The following is a 27,764-nucleotide window of genomic DNA, read 5'->3' on the forward strand; positions in this document are numbered from 1 at the left end:
TGGAAACCTTAAAGCTACCACCACGACAACTTGCACGAGGAGTTGGGATGGATTATGCATCACCGAATGCAACTGTGCAGAATTTCAAGGAAAAGTACCTTTAGAGAAGGCTGTCAATTCAAATAACTGTGCCAAACTTTGCATGACCACACCTGTGTTTCATAAATAAACCCTTAACTTGACTGAGGTCATGGAATGTCCTGATAGTTGATAATGTTGTGGCATATTTTATTAATGCCTCTAAGAGTAGCTTGAATAAATGTTTAAACATGTATAATATCCATAATTAATGAAAAAATAAAATCTCCTTCATGCACTTAGGTACAAAAAGAAAATGTTCTAAATAAAAATATCACATTTCTCCTGAGCAACTCAATACCCCACTAACCTCTCTAACACTAAGGGGCTGATTTACTAAGACACAAATTCGAATCCGAATTGGAAAAATTCCGATTGGAAAACGAACATTTTGCGACTTTTTCGTATTTTTTGCGATTTTTTCAGCGACTTTACGACTTTTTGGAAATTATCGCGACTTTTTCGTTACCAATACGATTTGCGCGAAAAAACGCAAGTTTTTCGTATGCCATTCCGAAAGTTGCGCAAAATCTGCCGATTTTTTCATAGCGTTACAACTTGAGCGAAAAGTCGGGCTTTTTTTTAACTTAAAAGGCGTGACGTTTCCCGCAAGTTTTAACGCTACGAAAAATTCACGATTTTGTGCAACTTTCGGAATGGCTACGAAAAACTCACGTTTTTTCGCGCAAATCGTATTGGTAACGAAAAAGTCGCAACAATTTTCCTAAAAAAACGCAAAATACCTAAGGGGCACATTTACGAAAATCTGATTTTTGGGGGGCTTAAAACACCATATGGTAAAAATTTGGAGTAACCACGATAATTTTTGATGTTCTAAAATGTCACTAAAATGTTTTTTATCGGTTGTATGAAAATTTTGAGTTTACATGCCGAAAATCCCAAATTTTTTGAGTTGAAAGCATTGTTAAAACTCGAGTTTAAACGGACATTCATTTCCATGAGTCCAGGAATTGCACCAGCAGCCATTTTAGGAGCATTGACACTCATTCTTGGAAAACAATAATATGTTTCTAGTTTCAATTCAAGTGGGGTGAAACTGAAAACAATGAGGGGATTAAATTTCCCTTTGAAGCTTGGTGAAACTAAAAACAATGATGGAATTAGGTTCCCCTTTGAAGCTGAGTGAAACTGAAAACAATGAAGGGATTAACTTGTCCTTTAAGGACAGGCTGTCACTGACTATTCTATTGCTCTACTATTCTAAGCCTCCATAGGACTTAATGGTACTCAACAGATCAAACCTGTCGATTTTTTATTTTACAAAAAAAGTTAAATAAACATTAATAAATCCCAAATTATGGGATTTATTTTAAAAAACTCAAATTTTTCTGGGGATAATAACGAAAAAAGTTCTGGTGAAAACCCACTTGTAAATCTCAAAACTATCTAGAAGTAAGAAAGAAATCCGACTTTATCACATAATTGCTTAGTAAATGTGCCCCTATGTTATGGTAATAACATAATATATACAGAAAAATCACAATAACGCTCTGCTACAATTTTGTTTATACTACAATTACCAGAAATTCACTTTAATTTCTGGTAATTACAGCATTATTGTTTCTAACAAAAGACAAAATGTTCACATGATAAATGCCTGAACCTCTTAAATAAAATTATACCATGCTAATAGAGTTCCATAATATATGTCTTTTAGACCATTCCCATTCTTCTACAAAACAGTTGTAACAACCTATAATGCAATATGTCAATTTTTATAAAATGTGGCAAAAATAGACTAGGCATTAAAATACAAAAAGACACACAGAAGTCAATTTAATCTCCTTACACACAAGAACAATTCTATTCTAGAATTTCAAGAATACAATTCACAGAGTATATTCAACTTCTCTCCCCAAACCTCAGGGCATTATTGGATTTTAAAGATAGATTATGACCTTGAAAAAATAAGCCCCTCCATTCCACCTGTTGAGTCTGAGTCTAAAGCTGGCCATACACATCAGGATTCAGAGGCCGATTTATAAAAATTCAAGCTTAAGCTGTTTCATGTTTCAAAATGCTGCCTACTTTCTATAATCAAAGGAAATTGCCTATAAAAATTTCAATCAACTTTATTTATTTGTTTTTAACCAATTTATTGTAACAGTTGAGATTGTCAACCTTATTCAGACAAAACACATCATGGACTAATTTACCCACGTTTCTTTATTATAGTTAAGAAAAAAATATAGTTGCATCTCTGCAGCTCCTCTTCACTTTCTGCTGCTCTGATCATTTGTACAGTTGGCCTAAACAAATAAAACAATGCAATTGTGGTAATGCACATACTTGACCACTCGAGCAGTATCTGTTCATGTAGCTCATGGATTGGTACCTATAGGTTTAAAGATATGGAAGTACTCTGCATGCAGATAGTTTAAGTAAGGATTATCTGCCTTCTCCTCTTCTCACAATTCCTCTAAAGAACCAAGGAAGTGGAATGAAGTGGGATGAAGCTTTTAGTTTTATGTTTTGAACTGTTTATTGAAAAAAGGTGTCTAGATATGTTTTAAATAAAACAATAGGTAATATGCATTTTTTAATGTTTAACATAGTTGTGTGATAAACTTCTTTACTGGAACCAGTGATAAAGGTATAAAAAGATAATTTCTGTGCTTAATGCTGTGAGCACCACCATTTGCCAAAATTGAGGGGACTTGTGATAAATAGTTCAGTCCTCCCAGAAGTTGGATTTACTATTTTGTCTATATTTATTCTAATTGAAGGTATACAGTATGTAACTCAAGGCTATTCAGGTATTAAACACAGAAGTCTTCTAATTTACAGTTAATGTACCTGACTACTTTTCAGTCTTAAAAACAGGGTGAGGCAGATTTATCAGAATTGGAATTTGTGTAATTTGCATGAATGCAGGGGTATTTATTGAAATATCTTAATTAAAAAAAGCACAAAGGAATAGAAAATAGTCCTGGAAAACCAGTAATTGAACAAAGATTGTTACAATTTGCCTAGGATAGCTCCTATTGACTTCTACGTGACCTCACCAGCTTTTAGATGGTCTAGTTTTGTATTAGTTCTTTTTGTGATTTTTACACTTGATAAATAATGAAAATGTTATGTTTCTTTTTAGTAATTATTCATGTACACAATTTTTACTGCTAAAAAGTACAATTCGGGGAAATGAAAAATATGAATATTGAAAACTGTCTAACGATGCACCTGTAACTGACTATTGATTCATGCTTTGCCTGGACTTAGTAGACTTAACTTTATGGATTGAGTGAATAGTATTAGAATAAATTCTAGCTCCTGCTAACAAGATACCCACCTGCCATTATGTTTTCCTTACGTATTATTACTAATAAGTGCAATAATATTATAGTAACTCTTTATATGTATGCCAGATAATAAATAATATAATACAATATATGGCCATTTCTTAAGAACACATGGACTGGCTTTAGGCAGGTTAACAAGATTTACCATATGATAGATCACTAATCACTCTATTAGAACTCTGCCTTGAAAATAATGCAAACAGATTTGTATTATAGCAAACAGTGATCTGAATTTTAAAAAATGTCTACACAAACATAACCAAACACAAGTTTGGTTTCATGAGTCTGTATTATTTTATTGAAACTGAGGACCAAGCAGATGACTACATGGTCTTTACCTTAAATGGATTCTGAAGTATGTCACAGAATTAGCACAAGATTTCACAAGGATATGGGGAGGTTGGACTATATCTATACATTTTTTTACAAAAAAAAAGAAGAGCAATTAAACATATTACATCCCATATTAACAGTTTGTGTGACTAACTCTGTTTAGCATTTTAATATCACACTCTTTGGCAAGTCCTCTGTTTTAGAACCACACTTAGGGGCACATTTATCAAAGTCCGAATTTCGGATGTTTTAAAGGACAAGTAAAGGTTAATATAAATTAAAAGTAAGTCTAAAGGCATTCTATTTAAGTACTTACTGCATATCTAAATTCCCAGATCCCTGCTTGCTTCTCTGAGATATGGTGTTGGCAGCCTACAGCAGTGTGAAGACTACAGTGACATCACTGAAATCTCTCTGTCCTTCCTGTAGGCTGCCAGCGGCAGCCTTCCTATTCTCTGAGCATGTGTGTAACTTGATCCTGTCTGCTGTTCTGAGCTACACATGCCCACCAGCCAATCAGAAGTGGATCTGGCAGAGGGGAGGGGGTGAGGGAATGAAACACATGTGCAGTATGAAGCAAGGAGGGAAAGGAAGGGAGAATACCTTTTTAGAGATGGCTGCTTGTTCTAGAAAATGTGAAGTAAGTGTGACTGAGTAAATATTTGATTAGGTGAGCCAAAAGTGTGGCGTTTTTACTAAACAATAGGAGGACTATTGGGCAGTATGCTTTTTAAATTTTGACTTGCATTCTCCTTTAAAGCACGATTGGAAAAAATGTGGACTAACCACGATAATTTCTGATGTGCGTTAATTGTGCGAAAATTCATATTGCGGTCATACGAAAATATTGTGGTGCAATCTGAAAGTTTTGAAATTTTTGTATCCCAACAATTGTAAACAGCGCAAAAATCTTTCTGACTTTGAACCTTTGATGCATTATTTTGGAAGCCTTCCATAGGACTCAATGGCACTCTGCAGCTCCAACCTGGCCAAAACGAAGCTTGAATGAATTTCAAAACTTTTGTAGTTGTTGCAACAAATATGATTTTGCTGCACAAATTGACGCAAAGCACAAAAAAGTTGCATAATTTAATGAAAATATTGTAGAAATTATGCAGAGTTCTAAAAGTTAGAAAAAAATACAAATTTTTCTCATTCGTACTAATTCGTACTTTGATGAATATGCTCCTTAGTGGTATGTCATTGTGTGTGTCAAGTAAAGGGAACCTGAAACTAATGCTAACATCATAAGGGTGTTGGGACTACTAAACCTTCCATCCTGCACCCCTAGCTTTAGCATGCCTGCCAGATACTTAATTGATATGTACAGGGCAAGGAATCTATATTGGATAGAGGGAACACATGTAATGAATTAGTAAGGATGTGCATGCAATAGTGGGGATTTCCTAGGTTTTTTATTAATTTATGCACTTTGAAAAACTGAAAATAAATAACCATTGCATTTTATTGTATGTACTGTAAGATATAACACATAAAAATTAGATTCAGCTGTGGTTCTGTGGCAGCATTCATTTAGGAAGACAACAGACACGGATCATATTGCTGAGGTCCCATTAGAGATAATTCTTTTTGAAAAAGGTACCTTGTAGACTCATGGCTGCAAGATACATAAAACTGTCAAAATGCTCCAATGATAAGCCAATGTCACTGAGAGAATTCTGTCAGCTAAATCATAAATGAGCAGTCCACCTCATACTTGTTCATTTAGCTAGCCCTCAAACCAAGACCTGAAGTAGCATATATTGTAAATAGACCCTGATGTAGTATTAATGAATAATAAAGCCTGCTGGGAAAATAAGGTGAATACTGAATAAGAACATACAGTTATTACACAGTTATGACACAGAAATTGATGACAAATAATCAATTAAAAGATTCATTTCAAGATAAATGATCACAATATAATGAAAATAACCAGTCAAATATGTCTTTAGTATTTGTCACTGCTTGGAATGTCAGCTAGAGAGATGTACAATTTAACCTTTACATTTATTCCCAAACTACTTTAACAATACAAATGCACTCCACCCCAGCTCGATATAAAATATAATTGAGATAAATTACAGATGTCCTTCTCATCCATATATATTACTACTACAAATTAAGTACTCTGTAGTGAATTTTTTTTACCAGGCATGGATATGCTGCAAAATTCCTCACTTCGCTATCAGCAAATGTTTTTGGAAACTATACATAGTTACATAGGGTTGAAAAAAGAACAGAGTCCATCAAGTTCAATGCAATTCATAAATTTTTCAAGGTTTCATAAATGTTTCAGTCCCCAAACTATGTCCCCAAAAATAAATATTAAATGTTATATTTATTTATGCTTTGCAACTATTACAAGAAAAAAAGGAAGAATCATTGAACATCCATACTTTTTTTTGGAGACGTGCATTAAATCTAAAATATTGCAAATATATTGCAAGTGTCAGACTTTAGATATTTTTAATGAAACATGAATTAAGAAGAAATATCTAAACATAGCAAAACAACCAAAATCAGTTTTGTGTTAAAATACCATTTTCTGCTTAAACACATAGGAGCCGATTCACTAAAGATTGTTAACGCCTATCGCATTGTTTTTTTGAGTTAAAAAGTGTTCAATAATTAAGTACTGATTCATCAAAGTCATTTTGCATGTGTTACTAGTCATATTGCATGCGAAAAAAAGCAATTATATTTGCATCGCATTGCAGTAATTATCGAATGGAAATAATACTAACGCGTAATTCACAAACATATGAAGTGTTAAATGCATAAAATATCGCGGTAATCTGTGCTAATACTAACACCTATTTGGGGTAGGTGGTACTCAAAAAACATTGCGGTTCGTGAGCATTTGGCAAGACAGCATGGACTTTGCAGTCGGATTTTTGTTGACTTGTAAAGAAGAGGATCAAGTATGTGATCATCCTAGAGTGATGCATCCTACAGTTTTCAGGGAAAGATCAACTCTAGAATGATTATCAGAGGAGGAAATAGTGAGGCGCTATAGGTTGAATAGAGCAGCAATGTATGGCCTGTATGAGGTACTGGAGCCTTATCTGCAGCCACTAGCACGCAGAAGCCATGCTATTCCTGGCATAGTCAAACTTCTGTGTTGGGGTTGCGAAAATCTGCTTCAGATGCCTGGACAAGTCGGGTGGAAGCCTGATGTACAGCCCCAGTAAAGTGGCACAAATTGTAGTAGCCTGTGCTGTACTGCACAATATTGCCAATCGTTATGGATTGCCTGGGTTTGTGGCTGATGACCTAGATGACCCAATTCATCACATATATTGTGTACAAAGTGCAGATGACAAAGGCAATTGAGTAGGGGGAGAAATTGAAAACAATTACTTTGTGTGTAAGTAACTACAATCTTTACTAGAATAAAAAACAAATACAAACCAACATCTGAAACAATACTCTTTTTATTTCCAGTGAAAATATTTGCATACTTTTTAAAAAAATGCTCATTTATTTTATTGAGCTCAGCAGTAGTGAGTGGCAATATGCAACATTTCTGCATTCACAGTAACTATGATTCACTAAGCACTTCACTAAGTCCCTTGGAGTGGGTGAGTCCCCCCCCCCACAACAAATAGTAAAAAGAGAAATGTTTAATTACATATCACTAGAATCACATAGGACTAATGTTTGCATCAGTCTGCATTATCATCAACAATAAACCTCTTTTCCATTTCAAAAGATTGTTGTGGTTCTCTGCGGAGCTGTCTTGCTGACTTTACAACCCACTGACCTCTTGGATGTTGTTCAAAAAAAATTATATATTTTTTGCAATCTTCATCATGACATGAAACATACAACTTAATGGCCAATAAGGTAATTCTGTTATTTTTGGACATTACAAAGTTCATGTGAAGAAAACCTTTTTACAAGGACCACCTCCAGTTCCAAATCTAAACAAAATATATGAATGTTTTGTTGTGTTGTGTTGGCTACAATAAGCAATCCCATCACAACATAGGGACTTTTTGCTACTCATTGTTGCCCAAATGAATCGATTGAATTGACATGGTCAGCTATGTCATTTTTTTCACATCAGTAGCAGTTTTAGCGGCATATTTTCCAATGATTCGGTCATACAGTGGCACTCATTTCTCTATAAGAGCCTCATTTTCAAATTCAGAAAATTTCAGATTTCTGAGTCTGCTCTCATGCTGTTGTTTCTTGCTTTGTTTGGGTGAGGAGTGGGTGTGAAGTTCCTCACTTTCCACTTCATTTGCTTCCTCTGGATGATAATTTTTAACTGTACCTTCAATATCAGAGAACTGTGGGCTGCTATTGTAGCCAGGCCTCTCTTCCTCACTGTCACTGTTGGACAAATGTGAAGTTGCACATGTTTTTTGGGGTTTTTTTGCGTTGAGTTTGTGTTCTCATATTTACCAACATCTGAACTGTCACTGCTGTCATTAACGTGAATAGGTATTTAAATTTTCCATTAACCATTAACACTTGTATGTTTGGTGGTTTGGGCTAAGTCTCTGATATAGAAGTTGCTTTGTTCCTTTCTTATTGTGACTTCTGGTTTTTTGAACTGTGTTGTTTGGTTTTTGGCATCTGTGAGCACTCATGCCTCCTTCATTTTATTTAGTTTTTATTACTGCCACTACTGTCTAAAATAGCGCTGTTGCCCCTCCTCTCCATTGTTTGCCTTGCCAAGGGTTTTTTTTAGAAGCGCTCGAGGTGGTGCTTGCACAGATGCATTTTCCACATTCTCCATCTTGCGATTCACAGCAGAAATTGGCAAAATGGCAGAATTCCCGTGGTATATGTTGCATAACGTTTGCATGCATAAAGGTGTGCCCTACGAAATAACGCATAAATATATCGCATGGTTTAAAATATCACTTGAAAATCTGTCATCGCCAGATAAATAACGACAATAAAATCACTTCTTAATTCAGGCAAGTGTCCTTTTAGTAATAAGAAAAAATAAGATGTGACGTATGCTATAAATATCACTTGTTTTTTCGGACTTAGTGTCTCGGCCCCATACTGTAAGGGGCACATTCATCAATGTACGATTGAGTCCGAAAATTCTTATTTTTTCTAAGTTTTAGAACTGTGCGTACTTTCTGTGATTTGTTTGTTAATATGCGCAACTTTTTCGTACTTTGCAACAATTTGTGTGACAAAATCGTATTTGTATGTATGAAAGTTTCGGAATTCATTCAAGCTTCAGTATCGTGACTTTCCTTGGGCCAGGTTGGAGCTGCAGAGTGCCATTGAGTCCTATGGGAGGCTTCCAAAAACATGCACAGAAGTTTCAAAGTCAGAAAGTTTTTCACGCCTTTTACGATTGTTCGGATATGAAAATTTTGGAACTTTTGGATCGTACCACGATATTTTCGTATGACCACGATCCAAAATTTTCATACTTTAAGCGCACATCAGAAAATATTGGATTTTATCAGAATTTTTTGTATTGTGCTTTTTAATGTCCGAAATTTGGGCTTTGATAAATGTGCCCCTCAGTGTTTAAACAGAAAATGTTATTTTAACACAAAACTGATTTTTTTTTTTTTTTTTGCTATGTTTAACTGTTTCTTCTTAATTCATGTGGTGGTGGTGGTGGTGAGCAACTAGGTATAATATATAAAAATAAAAATTAGGACAAGGATAAATGAGGACACATAACTTGTTGAGCTGCTTTGCAATTCATTTTGTTATCAATGCTTCATTCAGTAAGCTTTAGAATGAAAAATGAAGACTTAGCAAAGAGGGCCAAATTAGAGAATGGTTTGTGTTACAGGCATTCCTTATGCTGTACTACAAAAATCCTTTTTAGGGAACAATCAATAGGAATATGCATTAGTAATTACCTACTAAAATGTCTAGAATGACTATGTAATGATGCTAGGATGACGGCCAATATCCTGTTGGAACAAAGTAGATAAAAATCAGAGAATGAATATAAGTTACTTAAGGAAAAGAATTTACTTCTGAGTTGCAGACTTAAATGCAGGTTATTATTGGTATCCATTAACAGGTATTTGCTTGACAGTTATCTATTTGTCTGAAACTTTAATTCTTATGCCTAGTTATGTATATCTCTTTTCCTTTGATTAGTGATGTGCAGTGAAATTTCACTTTTCGGCATTGCCAATTTTTTTCATGAAATGGCCACAAAAATTTGCTGTGATGAAAATTCACAGAGTAAGGAAAAAGTCACAGTAGTTAGTGATTTTTTTTGTCAGCAGTTTCCGACAAGGCAAAAAGGAACAGATTCACTCATCACTACCATTGATATATAGATTGACAATATTTTATTGCAGTGGTGAAAAAAATACTATGATATCAATACTGTAGCTGCTCTACATTGCTGCTAAATGAGAGAGACATATCATTTTGTTCAGCGACAAGGTAAAATTGTTCAGAGAAAGGTAAAATACCAGAGTTAATATTATTATAAATGACTAAATAAAAGTAAGACTTTGGAGACGTGGTGGATTATGACAAAAAGAAAATTCTCCCTAGGGTAAGGTCACATCCCAATGTCATTATACTTCACTCTAACCAACTAATTTACCACCCCACATCTCTTGAAGTAGACTTTCATAAGTCAAGAATTCAGCACATATATTTTATAAAAGTAATGGCACATGCTATGATCTCTATCCATTTGAGTGTTTCAACCTAAAAATATATATTTCCAGGCTTTGGGTAACATTGCACTCTCATGTGATCACAATTTAAGTCAACAGGATGCGATTTCAGGCATTTTATTTTTTTTCTAGATGCCTGCAAATGCTGTACTCAAAGTGCCCAAAAGCACGCTTTGCCATTACAAAAGAAATGGGTGATGGATGGTAACTATTATGGTTTGTGAGCACATTGTAAAGTTCAAAAGAACACACCATGTCAGAAAAATTCTACATGATTAAAATGTATGATTTCTGCAAAAGCAAGAATGTTTTGCTTCATTTGTCATATGTCATTTTTCCTTCATTAGAAACCAAACTGGTGATTTCTATCTTTATTTTTTTTTTTTTTTTTTTTAAACAAGGTGAATAGTACAGTAAATATAAATAAATGGGCAAGAAGAATAAACAAACTGAAACAGAAGAAAAGTTGACAGGGATAAAATGGGGTACAGAAAACATTATATAACATACAATTTCTAGATAATAGTTAGTGTAGGTATAAGAATACATGTAGTCCCATCTTTATTAAGCTATATTAAGTTATAGTATTGTACAACCAGTGGCATGAAATCAGAGGTTCTGTATATTTGGGTAATTTATTTCCTTCCAGTAGCTTTTACATTGGATAAAATTGGATAAAAAAGTATGTTCTTCACACTGCTAATGCCAGCATTTACAATAAGGTGCTTGCAAATATATATTTTTAAACTTGTAGGGGTGCAGTATCACAATAGCAGTTTGGTATTGCTGTTTATTTATTTACCAATACATTTAGAACAGCTTTTGTACTTAGTTTTAGTACTTTTTTTTAAGGATGCCTCAATCAACACTGAAAATAGATTATTTTTTTGCATATGAATTTTATAAAGAGAGAGAAAAAGAAGAGGTAATCAGATGGAATATAAATCTAGATGTTGAATGATGACTGACGTATAAAATCACACAACCCTATCATTTAGTGTAATTTAGAAAGTGATCTGCTGCCATTTTCTATTTTGACATGAACATTCTTTATGCTACATTTACAGCTTACACATTATGACAATTATTGAGATTCTTTAGGGAAAATACAACGTCCCCAGGGTATATACTGACTTATATAAGAAGTAATTATGCCTTTTATGTTCTATTCAGTAGCTAGTTTATTCCTTAATGTGGAAATATACAGTATGTTTGCAATGCAAAATAACAAACCTCTGTGTAAAATGTTCTGACCCTTCTCCACACGTACTTATCAGGGGAGATGTCAGTTGTTCCTTATCATGGGATTTACAGACATATGCATATATGAAAGTCATTTACACTATAAAGTATGTTGTATATTATTCAAATTTACATAACTCCTGCCAGCTATAGCTGTAAAAGTAAGATAAAACCAGCACCAAAAATCTATTATACTGACAAAATATAGGTTTATAACAATATAGAGGAAGATTTAATAATTATGCTTTGTGATTAGCAAACACGATAGTATAGTAATAATGAGCAATACATCATTTATCGGAAAAAAACCCCACATATCATTGCACACATTTTTTTCCTCAAGAACTGCATAATTTAAGGAAAAATGCAGCATATTTACAATTACTTTTTTTTTTGCAGAATAAAAAACTGTTTTGGCAAGCATGTTGTCTTTGTACCCTTTTACATTACATTAAAGCTGACTTTGTTGTTAAAGTTTGGCTTTTCACTGTAATGGGCAAGCGCTCCAACGCAGAAGAAGGAAGTGCTCACAGCTACCCTGGGCTGGTGTTGGCACCCTCAAGTGACTTAGGCTTTCCTTCTCCTTTAAATTATAAGAGTGGGAGTAGGAGTGCTGTCCTTGCTCCAGTGTATCTTTAAAATATAAATATATTATAAGGGGTATTATTACCTAACCATTTGATCTATGCTGGAATTTTAATTTATAATATTAACCAATCATTCTTATGGATTCATTTGAAATTGTTATTTTCCAGTGTCCACAGCATTTGGGTTTTTAAATTTCGTGCCCCCAAAAGAAAGACAGATCTAAGCAATTGATTCTCAACGTATCATTCCTGTATAGTTAATCAGTGTTGATATTGGTCTATATAAATTATTATGAAGGTATATGGGAGAGATAGGGGCAGATTTATCAAAACACGAGTTTGAATCCCGAATGGGAAAAATTCGGATTGGAAACGAAAATTTCTGAAGATTGCAAATATCATGAAAATGCTTCCGAAAAATCGTAATAGTCATGATAATATCGTATTGGCGATCCCAAAGTCCCGAAATTTTTGTACCAAACGATTGTAAACAGCGGCAAAACCAATCTGATTTTTTCGCGCTAAAAATATGCAAGCACCAAAAAAGTTATGCAAGTATCAAAAAAGTTGCGCAAGGTACGAAAAAGTCGCGGAAAATACAATTGGAGCATTCGTGGATAAGTAAATGTGCCCCTTAGATTTGTCCTAAATTAATCTGAATAAACCACAAAGTCATTAAAAATTGATTAATATCACTCTACCCATAATGATGTTTAGTGAATGCGCTCTATACTGTTGGTAGTCACTCCAGATAAACAACAGGATCAGAACAATATTAACCTTTTTAGTGCCATAGGACGTAGATTCTACGTCCTAGGTACCAAGGGACCAAAGTGCCATAGAACGTAGAATCTACGTCCTACAGCACTAACGGGTTTACAAGCGCTGCGCTCGCTTTTAAAGCAGCGCAGCGCTTGTAAAGCCTGCACAACCCCCTAGGCAACGAGCATAAGAGGTCATACTCACCGATCCGGGTCCCCCAGCGCCGCCGATCCGGGTCCTCAGCCAATGACAGCAGTGGACACGCATTGATGACGTGTCCACTGCTGTCCCTTTAATTGTCGCCGCCCCCGCCGTCGCCTCTTCACTCTGCTGCCACGTGAGACTGCTGGAGCCCCCCTGCTGCCTTCCTGCTGCCTTCCTGCCAGATTGGTCGCCCTGATCGCCTGCCTGCATTGTGTAAGCTGAACTACAACTCTCTAACCACTGTTTATTTTGCTTATTTCTATCTCAACTGTCTAAAATTTTTTTTTTTTTTTTTTTTCTATTTCTTCTTCTATCTTTGTCATTATTACACTTTTGTACACATACACACTTATTTACAACTTTCCCAAGCACACACAGACACTTACACACACACTTACACTTACACTTTTTTTTTTTTTTTTTTTTTTTTTTTCTTTCTTTCTTTTCTTTTCTTTCTTTCTTTGCTTTCTCTGGCAGTCTTTTTTTTTTACTAAAACTTTATTTCTGATCTTGCTCTATAATTATCTGATTTATTTGGTTGCATTTTAGTGTTTTTTTTGCATTTTCATAATTGATTTCTGTTTTTGAATTATTCTATTGCACTATAACTTTTGTATTGCTATTGGGTGCTGAATTTGCAGTGACGTTGGTGGATCCAGGGCTCTGACCACCGATTTCATTGCAATAATTGTTCTTCTGTTGGTTTGAGCGGTTTTTATTTGAATTTACTGATTTTATGGTGTTTTATCTTTGCATTGTTCTTTATTGTGTATTTAGTGCCCTAAAAAGGTTGCTTTTGCAGTGACATTGGTGGATCCAGGGCTCTGATCACCGATTTCATTGCAATTATTGTTCTTTGATTGCTTTTAGTGGTTTTATTCCATTTTAACTTCATTTGATTTCAGTTGTTCTAGAAAGGTCCAGAGGTGCTAAGATTGTTCTGGTAGTTTCTATTGCCAAGGGTTAGGCTGATGCCACACATGGCGTAGGGCTGATTTTTTCAGCAAGTGGAAAAACGCTTGCCGAAAATTCAGCCCTACGCCTGCTACTTGTGCCTGCACCCGAATCAATGGAATACGCTCGGGTGCAGGCACATGTAGCCGATATACGCATGAAAACGCGAGACTTTGCATTCTCACGCGTTTTCATGCGTATATCGGCTACATGTGCCTGCACCCGAGCGTATTCCATTCATTCGGGTGCAGGCAAAAAAAAAAGGGGTGCATAGAGTGCAGCCCCAATATTATGCATTTTCAGGTTTGGCGGCCATGTACTTATGTGCATATGGGGTATCGTTTTATTCAGGGGAACTTGCAGATTTATGGTTAGTAAGTTTTTGGTAGTTGCCATGGAGATTTTGGGGAGAAATCTAGGTTTGTATCTGGTTTTTCCTTGATTTCTGACCAAAGCGCTGACTTCTGCAAGGGACTGTGGCCACAATTTTCCATGTAGAAAGAGAAGAGTGGTGTCTCTGAATAGCTGAAGGTGTGCACTTTTTGGAAATATATAGTTTGCGGGGGTTATTTCACAGGTATGGGGGTGTTTAGACTAAATAACTGCAGGTAGAGCAAAGCCCCCCGTTATGCATTGCCCCTGTTAGGGGGCATTTGGTGGCCACGTCTTTATGTGCACCCATACATATGGGGTATCGTTTTATTCAGGGGAACTTGCAAATTGAGGTTTAGTAAGTTTTTGGTAGTTGCCATGGAGATTTTGGGGAGAAATCTAGGTTTTTTTATCTGGTTTTTCCTTGATTTCTGACCAAAATCTAGGTTTGTATCTGGTTTTTCCTTGATTTCTGACCAAAGCGCTGATTTCTGCAAGGGACTGTGGCCACAATTTTCCATGTAGAAAGAGAAGAGTGGTGTCTCTGAATAGCTGAAGGTGTGCACTTTTCGTAAATATATAGATTGTGGGGGTTATTTCACAGGTAGGGGGGGTTAACACTGAAAAACTGCAGGTAGAGCAAAGCCCCCCCTTATGCATTGCCCCTGTTTGGGGGCATTTGGTGGCCACGTCTTTATGTGCACCCATACATATGGGGTATCGTTTTATTCAGGGGAACTTGCAAATTGAGGTTTAGTAAGTTTTTGGTAGTTGCCATGGAGATTTTGGGGAGAAATCTAGGTTTTTTTATCTGGTTTTTCCTTGATTTCTGACCAAAATCTAGGTTTGTATCTGGTTTTTCCTTGATTTCTGACCAAAGCGCTGACTTCTGCAAGGGACTGCGGCCACAATTTTCCATGTAGAAAGAGAAGAGTGGTGTCTCTGAATAGCTGAAGGTGTGCACTTTTTGGAAATATATAGTTTGCGGGGGTTATTTCACAGGTATGGGGGTGTTTAGACTAAATAACTGCAGGTAGAGCAAAGCCCCCCGTTATGCATTGCCCCTGTTAGGGGGCATTTGGTGGCCACGTCTTTATGTGCACCCATACATATGGGGTATCGTTTTATTCAGGGGAACTTGCAAATTGAGGTTTAGTAAGTTTTTGGTAGTTGCCATGGAGATTTTGGGGAGAAATCTAGGTTTTTTTATCTGGTTTTTCCTTGATTTCTGACCAAAATCTAGGTTTGTATCTGGTTTTTCCTTGATTTCTGACCAAAGCGCTGATTTCTGCAAGGGACTGCGGCCACAATTTTCCATGTAGAAAGAGAAGAGTGGTGTCTCTGAATAGCTGAAGGTGTGCACTTTTCGTAAATATATAGATTGTGGGGGTTATTTCACAGGTAGGGGGGGTTAACACTGAAAAACTGCAGGTAGTGCACATAGAGCGCAACCCCCAAAATTTCAACTGAAATTGCCCTTATGCATTGCCCCTGTTTTGGGGCATTTGGTGGCCACGTCTTTATGTGCACCCATACATATGGGGTATCGTTTTATTCAGGGGAACTTGCAGATTAATGGTTAGTAAGTTTTTGGTAGTTGCCATGGAGATTTTGGGGAGAAATCTAGGTTTGTATCTGGTTTTTCCTTGATTTCTGACCAAAGCGCTGACTTCTGCAAGGGACTGTGGCCACAATTTTCCATGTAGAAAGAGGAGAGTGGTGTCTCTGAATAGCTGAAGGTGTGCACTTTTTGGAAATATATAGTTTGTGGGGGTTATTTCACAGGTATGGGGGTGTTTAGACTAAATAACTGCAGGTAGAGCACAGCCCCCCCCTTATGCATTGCCCCTGTTTGGGGGCATTTGGTGGACACGTCTTTATGTGTACCCATACATATGGGGTATCGTTTTATTCAGGGGAACTTGCAGATTGATGTTTAGTAAGTTTTTGGTAGTTGCCATGGAGATTTTGGGGAGAAATCTAGGTTTGTATCTGGTTTTTCCTTGATTTCTGAACGATGCGCTTACTTCTGCAAGGGACTGCGGCCACAATTTTCCATGTAGAAAGAGGAGAGTGGTGTCTCTGAATAGCTGAAGGTGTGCACTTTTCAGAAATATATAGTTTGTGGGGGTTATTTTACAGGTAGGGGGGGTTAACACTGAAAAACTGCAGGAAGTGCACATAGAGCACAGCCCCCAAAATTTCAACTGAAATTGCCCTTATGCATTGCCCCTGTTTTGGGGCATTTGGTGGCCACGTCTTTATGTGTACCCATACATATGGGGTATCGTTTTATTCAGGGGAACTTGCAGATTGATGTTTAGTAAGTTTTTGGTAGTTGCCATGGAGATTTTGGGGAGAAATCTAGGTTTGTATCTGGTTTTTCCTTGATTTCTGACCAATGCGCTGACTTCTGCAAGGGACTGTGGCCACAATTTTCCATGTAGAAAGAGAAGAGTGGTGTCTCTGAATAGCTGAAGGTGTGCACTTTTTGGAAATATATAGTTTGCGGGGGTTATTTTACAGGTAGGGGGGGTTAACACTGAAAAACTGCAGGAAGTGCACATAGAGCGCAGCCCCCAAAATTTCAACTGAAATTGCCCTTATGCATTGCCCCTGTTTTGGGGCATTTGGTGGCCACGTCTTTATGTGTACCCATACATATGGGGTATCGTTTTATTCAGGGGAACTTGCAGATTGATGTTTAGTAAGTTTTTGGTAGTTGCCATGGAGATTTTGGGGAGAAATCTAGGTTTGTGTCTGTTTTTTCCTTGATTTCTGACCAATGCGCTGACTTCTGCAAGGGACTGCGGCCACAATTTTCCATGTAGAAAGAGGAGAGTGGTGTCTCTGAATAGCTGAAGGTGTGCACTTTTCAGAAATATATAGTTTGTGGGGGTTATTTTACAGGTAGGGGGGGTTAACACTGAAAAACTGCAGGAAGTGCACATAGAGCGCAGCCCCCAAAATTTCAACTGAAATTGCCCTTATGCATTGCCCCTGTTTTGGGGCATTTGGTGGCCACGTCTTTATGTGTACCCATACATATGGGGTATCGTTTTATTCAGGGGAACTTGCAGATTGATGTTTAGTAAGTTTTTGGTAGTTGCCATGGAGATTTTGGGGAGAAATCTAGGTTTGTATCTGGTTTTTCCTTGATTTCTGACCAATGCGCTGACTTCTGCAAGGGACTGCGGCCACAATTTTCCATGTAGAAAGAGGAGAGTGGTGTCTCTGAATAGCTGAAGGTGTACACTTTTCAGAAATATATAGTTTGTGGGGGTTATTTTACAGGTAGGGGGGGTTAACACTGAAAAACTGCAGGAAGTGCACATAGAGCGCAGTCCCCAAAATATCAACTGAAATTGCCCTTATGCATTGCCCCTGTTTTGGGGCATTTGGTGGCCACGTCTTTATGTGCACCCATACATATGGGGTATTGTTTTATTCAGGGGAACTTGCAGATTGATGTTTAGTAAGTTTTTGGTAGTTGCCATGGAGATTTTGGGGAGAAATCTAGGTTTTTTATCAGTTTTTTCCTCGATTTCTGACCAAAGCGCTGACTTCTGCAAGGGACTGCGGCCACAATTTTCTATGTAGAAAGAGAAGAGTGGTGTCTCTGAATAGCTGAAGGTGTGCACTTTTCAGAAATATATAGTTTGTGGGGGTTATTTCACAAGTAGGGGGGGTTAACACTGAAAAACTGCAGGTAGTGCACATAGAGCACAGCACCCACATTTTTAGCTGTAATTGCCCTTGTGCATTGCCCCTGCTTTGGAGTGTTTGGTGCCCATGTCTTTATGTGCACCCATACATATGGGGCATCATTTTATTCAGTAGAAATTTGTCTTTCAAATTTGCCTTTGTTAGAAAATTTTTATGAGATTTTTTTTTGTCAAATCCACATTTGATCATGCGTCCAAGTTTACGTTTTAGAAAAAAAAAAAAATGTCAAAAAAACTTCCAAATTTCACAATGCACTGACAAAAGGTATTTGGCTTTTTAGTGAAAACTACATTGCACCTAGAAACCTGAAGGTCTGTAGTTTCTAAAGATACCAAACATGAGGGGATATTTTAGATTTACATATAAGTTATGCTGCATCAACTGTTACAAGCGCTTTTCCGCTTTGTTCTGGTGTGATATTGTACTAAGTATTGCTTTAGTTTGGGGGTTACTTCTGGACAGGAACTGTGGGGTACCACCACATATTTGGTATCGTTGGACTTGGGAGTATCAGGGCTTTTACAAACAACAAAAAAAAGTTTGTAAAATTAACTTTTCTATGGAAAAAAAACTCAAAATATACAGAAATTTTTCATAATTTTATTTTTTTTTTACATAATTCACCCAAAATACACATCATATCTCCAGAAAAGTTATAAAATTTGGTATGTATGTCGAAGCCCAATTAGTGACGAAAAAAACGATATATAATTTCCCTAGTTTCATGGAGGTTTTCCTACCAAAAAACATTGTTAAAGTGAATGAGTACAAAATGCTTAAAAAACGTCTGGCACTGGGGGGAACCGAAATGACGAATTCGGCTGGCACTTAAAGGGTTAAGGAAACTGTGGTGCATCAGGATACTGTAACTAAAGATGCCCTACTAATGTTTGAATGATAGGAGGCCATCAATATATTGCAGCCGTTGCACAAACAACAATCTGTCTCTGTTCAATAATTTATTTCCTTTGTAATGGTAAGGCTTTTTAATAAAGCTTTTATGTACAGATGCTTAATGTGACCAGTGACCAATAATAAGGGGCTCTAAGTATACTGGCAATAAATATTTCAACTTGAACTGTTATTTGTGTGTATAAACTTGAGTTACCCAACACTCACTTGAATACAGATAGATGCTAATCATACTGCATACAATAAAGGAGCACACTATATAATTGTCAGTATAAGTTCAAATTGGATCCATGATCTGTACATGAATATGACTTTGCTTTTCATCCATGGAGTTGAAAATGTTTACAGTTTCAGTTGATCTTGTCTAAAAAATAGGAATTTTAAATTGCTGATAATAACGCTTAAAAAGGACTTGTCGGTTTTATCTATATCAATAAATTGTGAGTGTTTTACAAACTTTATGAATTATGAACTCTAGGAACTATGTGCAATATGAATTTATACAGTTTTTAAAATGTAAGTTTTTTTGGATAACTGCATAGCACAGGAGCATTTGTCAATATTTCTAAATATTTGAAAGGAAAAAAACTTGCAAGTTATTTGACTTTATATTGTAATTTTTAAAACTTCCTCATTTCTTGATACCTTCTTAACAATTGATAAGATTGATATTGATATATTTTTATGTAATAAAATATTTACTTGTTATATGCATTCTATGCATTCTAATTTTCTATTGCATGAAGCAGCCCTTAAGTAACTTAGAAATTGGAAGAGTAACTTCTTCAAATAGGAAACATGCATTAGTTGTTTGTGCTTTTAGGGCCTCTGGCAGGTACCAGGTGCAGTTTCTAGGTTAAAGGCAAGTATTGGAATGTTGCTTCTCCTCATAATCCCTATGAAGTTGAGACACGAGGCATAATGGGGATTATTCTTATGGCCAACACATTGATGTAGATATTTATAGTTCCCTGTTCAACATAGATATTGACTTTTGTATAGCCATTTTGTGAATGGTCATGATAATTGCTGCTAGCATTTTCTTAGGGAGGGGAGTTTCTGAGGTGGTTTAAGCAAATAGTTGGTCTAGGTGTGGTTAAGAGCTCTTTATATGTTTGATAATATGTGGTAGTTGGCCCATTGGGACCAGGGCTTTCACATATGCATGGCATTAAAGGAGAAGGAAAGTGATTTTGGCATTTTACTGCTAATAGATTTGCAACATTAGTGCCACCTAGAACGCTATATTTATTCCATAAATGCCATAGAAGAGCCCTCTGATAGCTGCTGCCATTTTAGCTTGGTCTTGGTAGCTTCCTGCTGCAGTTATAGCCATTGGAAACTCAGATCACACATTCCTAAGGGTGGGGGAAGTGAGTTTGTATGCATTCTTAAGGGAGGGGGAGAGGGAGAGAACTGAGCAGATTTAAGCCCCAAACCTGAAGGAGCCTTAAAAGAGAAAACGTCTGATACCAAAGAACATGTTCCCAAAAGAGGAGGCAAGAAATCCTGTGTTTCTTTTGATTGAGGATTCTGTGAGTGCTTATGGTTGTATTTACATAGACCTTTCTGATAAAGCTTACTTAGTTTTTACCTTTCCTTCTCCTTTAAGAGCATTGATCACACAGTTTTTGCCATACAACAGATTAGCAATTTTGAGTAATAATTTCAGGCAGGACAGCTTTGGCATGTATGAAGCAACTGGGCCCTAAATGGACCCTGCAGGGCAGCTACTGTTGTAAAGGTGGGGGGAGGAATACTATTGAGTAAAGGCAGTTTTTAGAAAGAGGAGTTTTAGTTATTAAAAAATGTCCTCTGCGATAAGGACCCTACCTGTTGAACTGTCTGCTGTGTATATGCTACTAGGCTTCAGCGTGTGCCGAAGTGAGTGAAGAGATTATTTAAAGTTTTTAAAAAAATATCTACACCAAAGTCTTGGCAAACATAATAATCTCCATTCTGCCTCTTGTGGCATCCTCATAGAGATTACAAGGAGAAACCACATTCTGATGCTTGCCATGTCAACATTAGGGGCATCTTTATGTTAGTAGCTTGCTGTAAAACTGGAAAAGTCATTATGATTAGTAACGGGTTTAGTATTTCTAGAATTCAATATATTGTTCTTTGGGCTTGTTTAAGTTGACTAGTTTTGCAAGGGTCACTCCTACTTTTCTTGGAGTAAAAGTGTTATTTAGGAGTAAGAGAATAGAGAGTCTAAGTTTGATCAACCTCAGTTTTCCCTTTAATTCTGCAAGTAATTTCTTGACTGATTAGGGTTTACAGTGTAGGTATTTTGACTTCTATTTTGTTAGTATACATTGATACATTCTACCTTTGTATGGCTGTTAACTAAATGAGATGCTTTGCATAAACCTTTGAGTGCACCATAACAAATCTGGGTATTTTGAAGCACTCTAGTTAGTAAATTTTTGCAGTCATTCTGTATATCATTGTACTCAGTAAGGATCTTGTTCAGTCTCCATCATGTGAAGTTGGTTGAATGCTTAATAAAGATAGATATCAGTGCATGGTGTGCCCATTTTATCAATAACATACAGGACCGCATGATATTTTGGAGAATGCATTTATTAACTAAAAAGTCATTAATTCTGCTTGAGTTAGGATAGGGAAGATTTTTAGATAGGGAAGTTTAAAATAGCAGTAAAATATTACCATAAAAAACAAATATAATTGACACTCAGAAAGTGGCCTCGATAATATTAATTCTTTAGAAAACAATGTGACTTTGAGACTTTGTGACTGGGATTATTGAAATTATAGTCACCAGTCACTACAGTAGGGGAAACCTCATCTGTGGTTTAAAAAAAAGAAAAGGGGATTAGACTATATTTGATAAGATATAACTGAGTAGGGTCTCTAAGCTGGTCTCAGTGGTAGGACCATCCACACATTGGCTACTTTTCTAAATGATAAACAATACTGTGCCATTTAGCTTAGTCTGTTTTGGGAGAGGTATCTTTATGTCTCTTTTGTCTAAGCTTTTCTGTAGTAGTAACCTCATTGTTTACTGGTTTGGATAGCTTCCATTATTTAAGTAATTGATTCCCTTGCTGCAAATCTGCTATGCTTTGTGTGGTGTTATTGTGAATTAATCTTATTTTTGCTGGGTAAATCCACCTAAATGCTGTGTCAGGACAACAGTTACTGTTTGCAGATTTCTTCATTTCTGTAGTATATGCTCTGAGAAATCTACAGCATTATTTAAGCCTGGTTAGTATGCCTCTAATATTGAGCCATGCCCATAAATGCTTTATGACTCCTTTATATGGTAGCAGTGCAACCTCATGATCACGTTGCGAGACCGTACAGTCTGAAACACATTGGCTTTTTGGGAATGTGTCACTGGATATTGAGACTGGGCTGAAGGCCCTGACAGGCTTTAGAAGAGTTTTTAAATAGCTTTCAGTAGGCTTAAAGGAACAGTAACACCAAAAAATGAAAGTTTTTTAAAGTAATTAAAATATTATGTATTGTTGCCCTGCACTGGTAACAGTTGTGTGTTTGCTACAGTAACACTACTATAGTTTATATAAATAAGCTGCTGTGTAGCCATGGGGGCAGCCATTAAAGTTGGAAAAAAGGAGAAAAGGCACAGGTTACATAGCAGATAACAGATAAGCTCTCTAGAATACAATAGTGTTTTATCTGTTATCTCCTGTGTGCCTGTGCCTTTTCTCCTTTGAATGGCTGCCCCCATGGCTAAACGGCAGCTTTGTTTATATACATTTCTGAGGCAAACATCTCAGTTGTACCAGTGCAGGGCAGCAGTATATTTTATTCTTATTACTTTTATACACTTTAATTTTTTGGTGTTACTGTTCCTTTAAACTGCACTGGATATCCCCTTTTCCTAATGTAATTGTGTCTGTGGTCTTCCAGGTTTTATATTTTTGCTGTCAGACTACTTTTAGAAATTTTAATGTATATTATTTTTGTGTGATCCTGCAATGTGACATATTTTGCTTTCAATGTGGTTTGTGTGGTTGTTGCATGTCCATCTTAAGTTCCACTATTTTCACTTTTCACATATAGCTTTAAGAAGGGTCTGGATAGCTTTTTAACAAGTGAGGGAATACAGGGGTATGGGAGATAGCTCTCAGTACAAGTGAGGGAATACAGGGGTATGGGAGATAGCTCTCAGTACAAGTGAGGGAATGCAGGGGTAGGGGAGATAGCTCTCAGTACAAGTGAGGTAATACAGGGTTATGGGGGATAGCTCTCAGTACAAGTGAGGGAATACAGGGTTAGGGGAGATAGCTCTCGGTACAAGTGAGGGAATACAGGGTTATGGGAGATAGCTCTTAGTACAAGTTCATCCAGGGACTGGTCCAATTGCCATCTTGGAATCATGAAGGAATGTTTTTCCTCTCTGCAGCAAATTAGAGAGGCTTCAGATGGGGTTTTTTGCCTTCCTCTGCATCAACTAGCAGTTAGGCAGGTTATATATATAGGCATTATGGTTGAACGTGATGGACGCACGTCTTTTTTTCAACCTAACTTACTATGTAATCTATTAAATTTACTTTTGAAATCAGCATTTAAGTCTATTCAGAAGCTGTTTTTTTCTCATCTGGTCCCCTACAGTTAGGCTTGCTGTCTTGCATCCTCTGATCCCCTGGGTCGAATTCATGCTGTGTTCTGATTAGGTGCCATCTTTAATGCATAGTGTTGAGTGAATCTTGCTTTCAGTAATAGCATTAATCTTAACAGTGAGGATTTTTTTTTGGTTTACCCAATCACAGGATATGTTTAAAGTGATACTGACATGAAAAAACTACTTTTCAAGATATGAATATACATAAAAAGCTACCTATAGGTCGTGCTGACTTTTTTTGCTGACAGGTTTGGTTTTGTAAGTAATTGTTACTTGAAGTTCCTAAACCTGACTGTTTTGCCAACCTGACTGTCCCTTCTCAGCCTGTCAGTTATAGCTTCTAATGCTAACAGACAAATATGGCCGCCCCCTCATAGAGGAACACAGGAGATCAGACAGGTTTTGTAAATGCCTCAGGCAAATATTTTTATGGCAAAATTATAAAGTTCTTGCAAAGATAATGTTATGATAGATGTAAAAAAAGATTTACTGTACTTTCTGGTGTCAGTATCACTTTAAAACCTTTTTTATGAACATATATAGTATTTCTTTCTTTGCCCGGCTGTAAGTAACTCACTGCCACTGTAACTTGCAACTTAGCATGTATCTGGAAAAAAAAATGTCAGGTTGAATGAGCGTAACAAAATTGTACAATATATGATCAGGAATTTAAGAAAATAATTTTTATTACTATATTTTTATTATAGGTACAACCACATACTTCACTGAACGATCTGAGCACTTTAAACCCTGCAAAGATAAGGATCTTGCATATTGCTTGAATGATGGGGAATGCTTTGTGATTGAAACCTTGACAGCATCGCATAAACACTGTCGGTAAGTCAACTTACCCTAATCTTTAATTTTCTTTGCGATTATAACAAGACATTATGCATGTTTGATTCTAAAATACAGATACAATTACAATAATTGTAAGTGAATGTATGGCTTTTTCTATTAATATATTTGCACTTGTTTTATTGAAGCAATTTATTTAAAAAATGGACTGATGATTTTTTTTTCAGCCTATATGTTATGAAAAAATGTGTTATATGCAGGAAATGACTGTAAAAAACATTGACTATAGCAAAAGCAGCAAGCACAGATAGAATGACTTGTTAAAATAATGGTGCTGTACACACTCCAGCAATAGAAACACATAATTAAAAACTAATGAAATCTAGACAACACTCAAGGCCTGACTCTAAAACAGTTGACCCTTGAGGGATCATATATTCCATTTTACTACCAAGAGAATATCTTTGACCTATTTATAGCTATTGTTTCCAGGAAATAGAATTATTTAATAGGTCAGGAAACTTTAAAGGTATTATAACAACATAAAGATCCTCATGACAATATTATAGGTTATAATAAAGTTATTTAGTTTTATATATTTGAAAATAGCTACCTTGACTTAAAATTTCTTACCAAGTGTTAACATCTCAAATACATTTCTAATACATTTCTTATTTCATCTTAGAAAACCTGGGGATAATATATTGTTAATATTTTGTCATTTTGGGTATACTTAAATGTGTCGCATCTTTACTGATATGTAAGGCTGTCACATTTTAAAGACATATACATAATTCTGATAAAGCTAATGTTGTTTCCAATTCTTATTGGAAAGACTGCACAGTTTCTATTGTTTACTAACTTGCAAAGGAATGTTATAAACATTTAAATAGAAATGTTTATAGCAAAGTTTGTCATAAAGAGAAACTAAGTAGGAAAGTACTGTATGTCTTACTTTCCCTATGATGTGTAGTAAGGTGATACAGAACCAAATCATAATTCATGTATTTATGGAGACAAATGAATGGGTTTGTTTCAGGAGAAATATAAAAAAGTAATTTATGTGAATTAAACATTTTGTAGCTACATATTCAGTATAGAATTTCTGAATAAAAATAAAAAATGTGTTAGCTTTAATACACTATGGAGTATATTTATCATGCTGTGTAAAAAGTGGAGTAAAACATCACCGGTGGTGTTGCTCATAGCAGCCAATCAGATGCTTTGCTTTGATTTTCTAACTGTTGAAATCTAATTGCTGATTGGTTGCCCTGGGCAACATCACCAGTAATGCTTTACTCCACTTTTTACACAGCATGATAAATATACCCCGATGACATGGTGTCTATAAATAACCATGTCACCTTGGAGTAGAACTTGGTTTCTCCTAGAATTCTTTCTGTTTTGCATAAGGAAAGGGTCTTCTTAATCAAAATGCTCTTCATCTGTATCTATTTGGCATTATGTTTGTGTTAATGAAGGAGGGAAGGAGAAAACTGAAGTACCCCCTAAATACACTCAAGTTTCCAATGTGATCACAGATGAAATTCTGGCCATTTTTTAAATTTCTCAGCATATTCTAGTTACTGTTTAGGTGCTAGAATGTTCTGTCAATGCATATTTTATTACTATTCCTGTGCTGTAAGCCCTCTCTGCAACAACATTTTTATCTTTCTGGAAGGCTGTGCTGAGCTGTTTAATTACCCGTGTAGGAGCAAAACTTCATTTAACTTTTTAAAAAACGAAATTAATTAACTTTGCCTAAATTATTTGCTTTCATTCACAATTCAAATCACAAGGTCATTCTTGTTAGATTTTTATATATGTATTTATGGTTTGCATACCTCAAATATGGCCATGTGATTCATGGTTTCATAGAATATGCAAATACATACCTCTGAATAGCAATGAGCGAATTGTTTTGCGACACCAGAAAAAAACGCCACAGAAAAATCTTCATGATTAATTTTTTTTTGCTGCACGTCAAATTGGGTGCAGTCGCATCAAAAAAGGGCGCGGTCGCGTCAACAAAGATAGACGTGGGGACAAAAAAAATTACGAGACAAATGCGTTTGGCAAATTTTTCATCGTTTGTGAATTTTCTTGCTGTTTCATGAATTTTATGGTGAAGCAAAACATGACAGATTCGCTCATCACTACCTCTGAAACCACAATTTTACATTACTTTGTTACTTTACATATTAGTTAGGACTACATAGTGGCATAACGTGTTCCTAATTCCTGCATCTGCCATAATTAAGTGGCTTTAGTGTATAGGGCCTCCTGTGAGACCAGTTTTCCTGCAGTATTTTGCGCATAAAACCCTATTGATTACAAGTACTTGTAATCAATTATCCTGGAGGCCTTCCTGACTCTTGTTTCGAAGACAGTTACACCTATTAATGCAGAAAACCCATCTCCAGGGTTCCGTAAGCACCATGCTCCAATAGGCACAGCACTTGGGTCTAAAGAATTGCTTGTACATGACACTCTTGTGTTGAACAACTGGGCTTCAAAAACTTTCAGTGCAGCTGAATCTGATTTGCTGCTCGGTGGCGTCAGACACAAAGCCTCCTTGTGACGGAAGTGAAATTCTGGGCATAAATGCGTCATTATGGGAAAAATATAGAAACTCAGAGTTATGCTTCAGGGCATAAGCTACAACTAGGTTCAAATTGCAAAAAATATAGAGCTTTGCAACAAATGTTTGCATATTGCAGTTTGTTTGTTCAGCCTACAGCTTCATACATGTTTTTCACAACCAATATTTTTATCCCATAAACAAGACTTGTATATAGCATATGCAATCATATAAACTTGTGTATATAGCATATGCCCTCTTTTAGAGGTTACAAGATCATAAATAAGCAAAGCTATGTAGACTCTGTGAAGTAGAAAGGGACAGAAAGGGCAGGAAACTGAATAAAGGATCAGTCAGTACCTTTTTCATTTCATACATATTTCACGTGCATCTTTTTGTTTTTTTTACCTATTGTATAGTTTGCCTGTTCCTATATTTAAAATGGAAATTAGACACTGAGAAAGATTATAACCCACTATATACCTTTCCTAAAGCATCTGGAGATACTGTACTAAGATTGCTTCACTTGCTTTATTTTGTAAAAATGTTGCATTTATTTGGTGATTGATAACAGTGCATACACAATACAAACACAAGTCCAAGATAAAAAGCTTTTAGATAAAATCTTATCTAAAAGAATTCAAA

At 36.1% G+C, this 27,764-nt stretch overlaps 1 protein-coding gene across 2 annotated transcripts in view; it reads left to right on the top strand.

Moving 5' to 3' along the window:
- nrg3 (neuregulin 3) overlaps nt 1–27,764 on the top strand; it is a 361,800-nt gene that overhangs the window by 113,946 nt on the left and 220,090 nt on the right. For both annotated transcript variants that reach the window (XM_031904763.1, NM_001114241.1), the window contains exon 2: nt 24,448–24,577. In XM_031904763.1, coding sequence (XP_031760623.1) covers nt 24,448–24,577 — 130 coding nt within the window. The remainder of the gene's footprint in view (nt 1–24,447; nt 24,578–27,764) is intronic.

This window comes from Xenopus tropicalis, chromosome 7 (genome assembly GCF_000004195.4).
Source record: "Xenopus tropicalis strain Nigerian chromosome 7, UCB_Xtro_10.0, whole genome shotgun sequence".
Lineage (NCBI taxonomy): Eukaryota > Metazoa > Chordata > Amphibia > Anura > Pipidae > Xenopus > Xenopus tropicalis.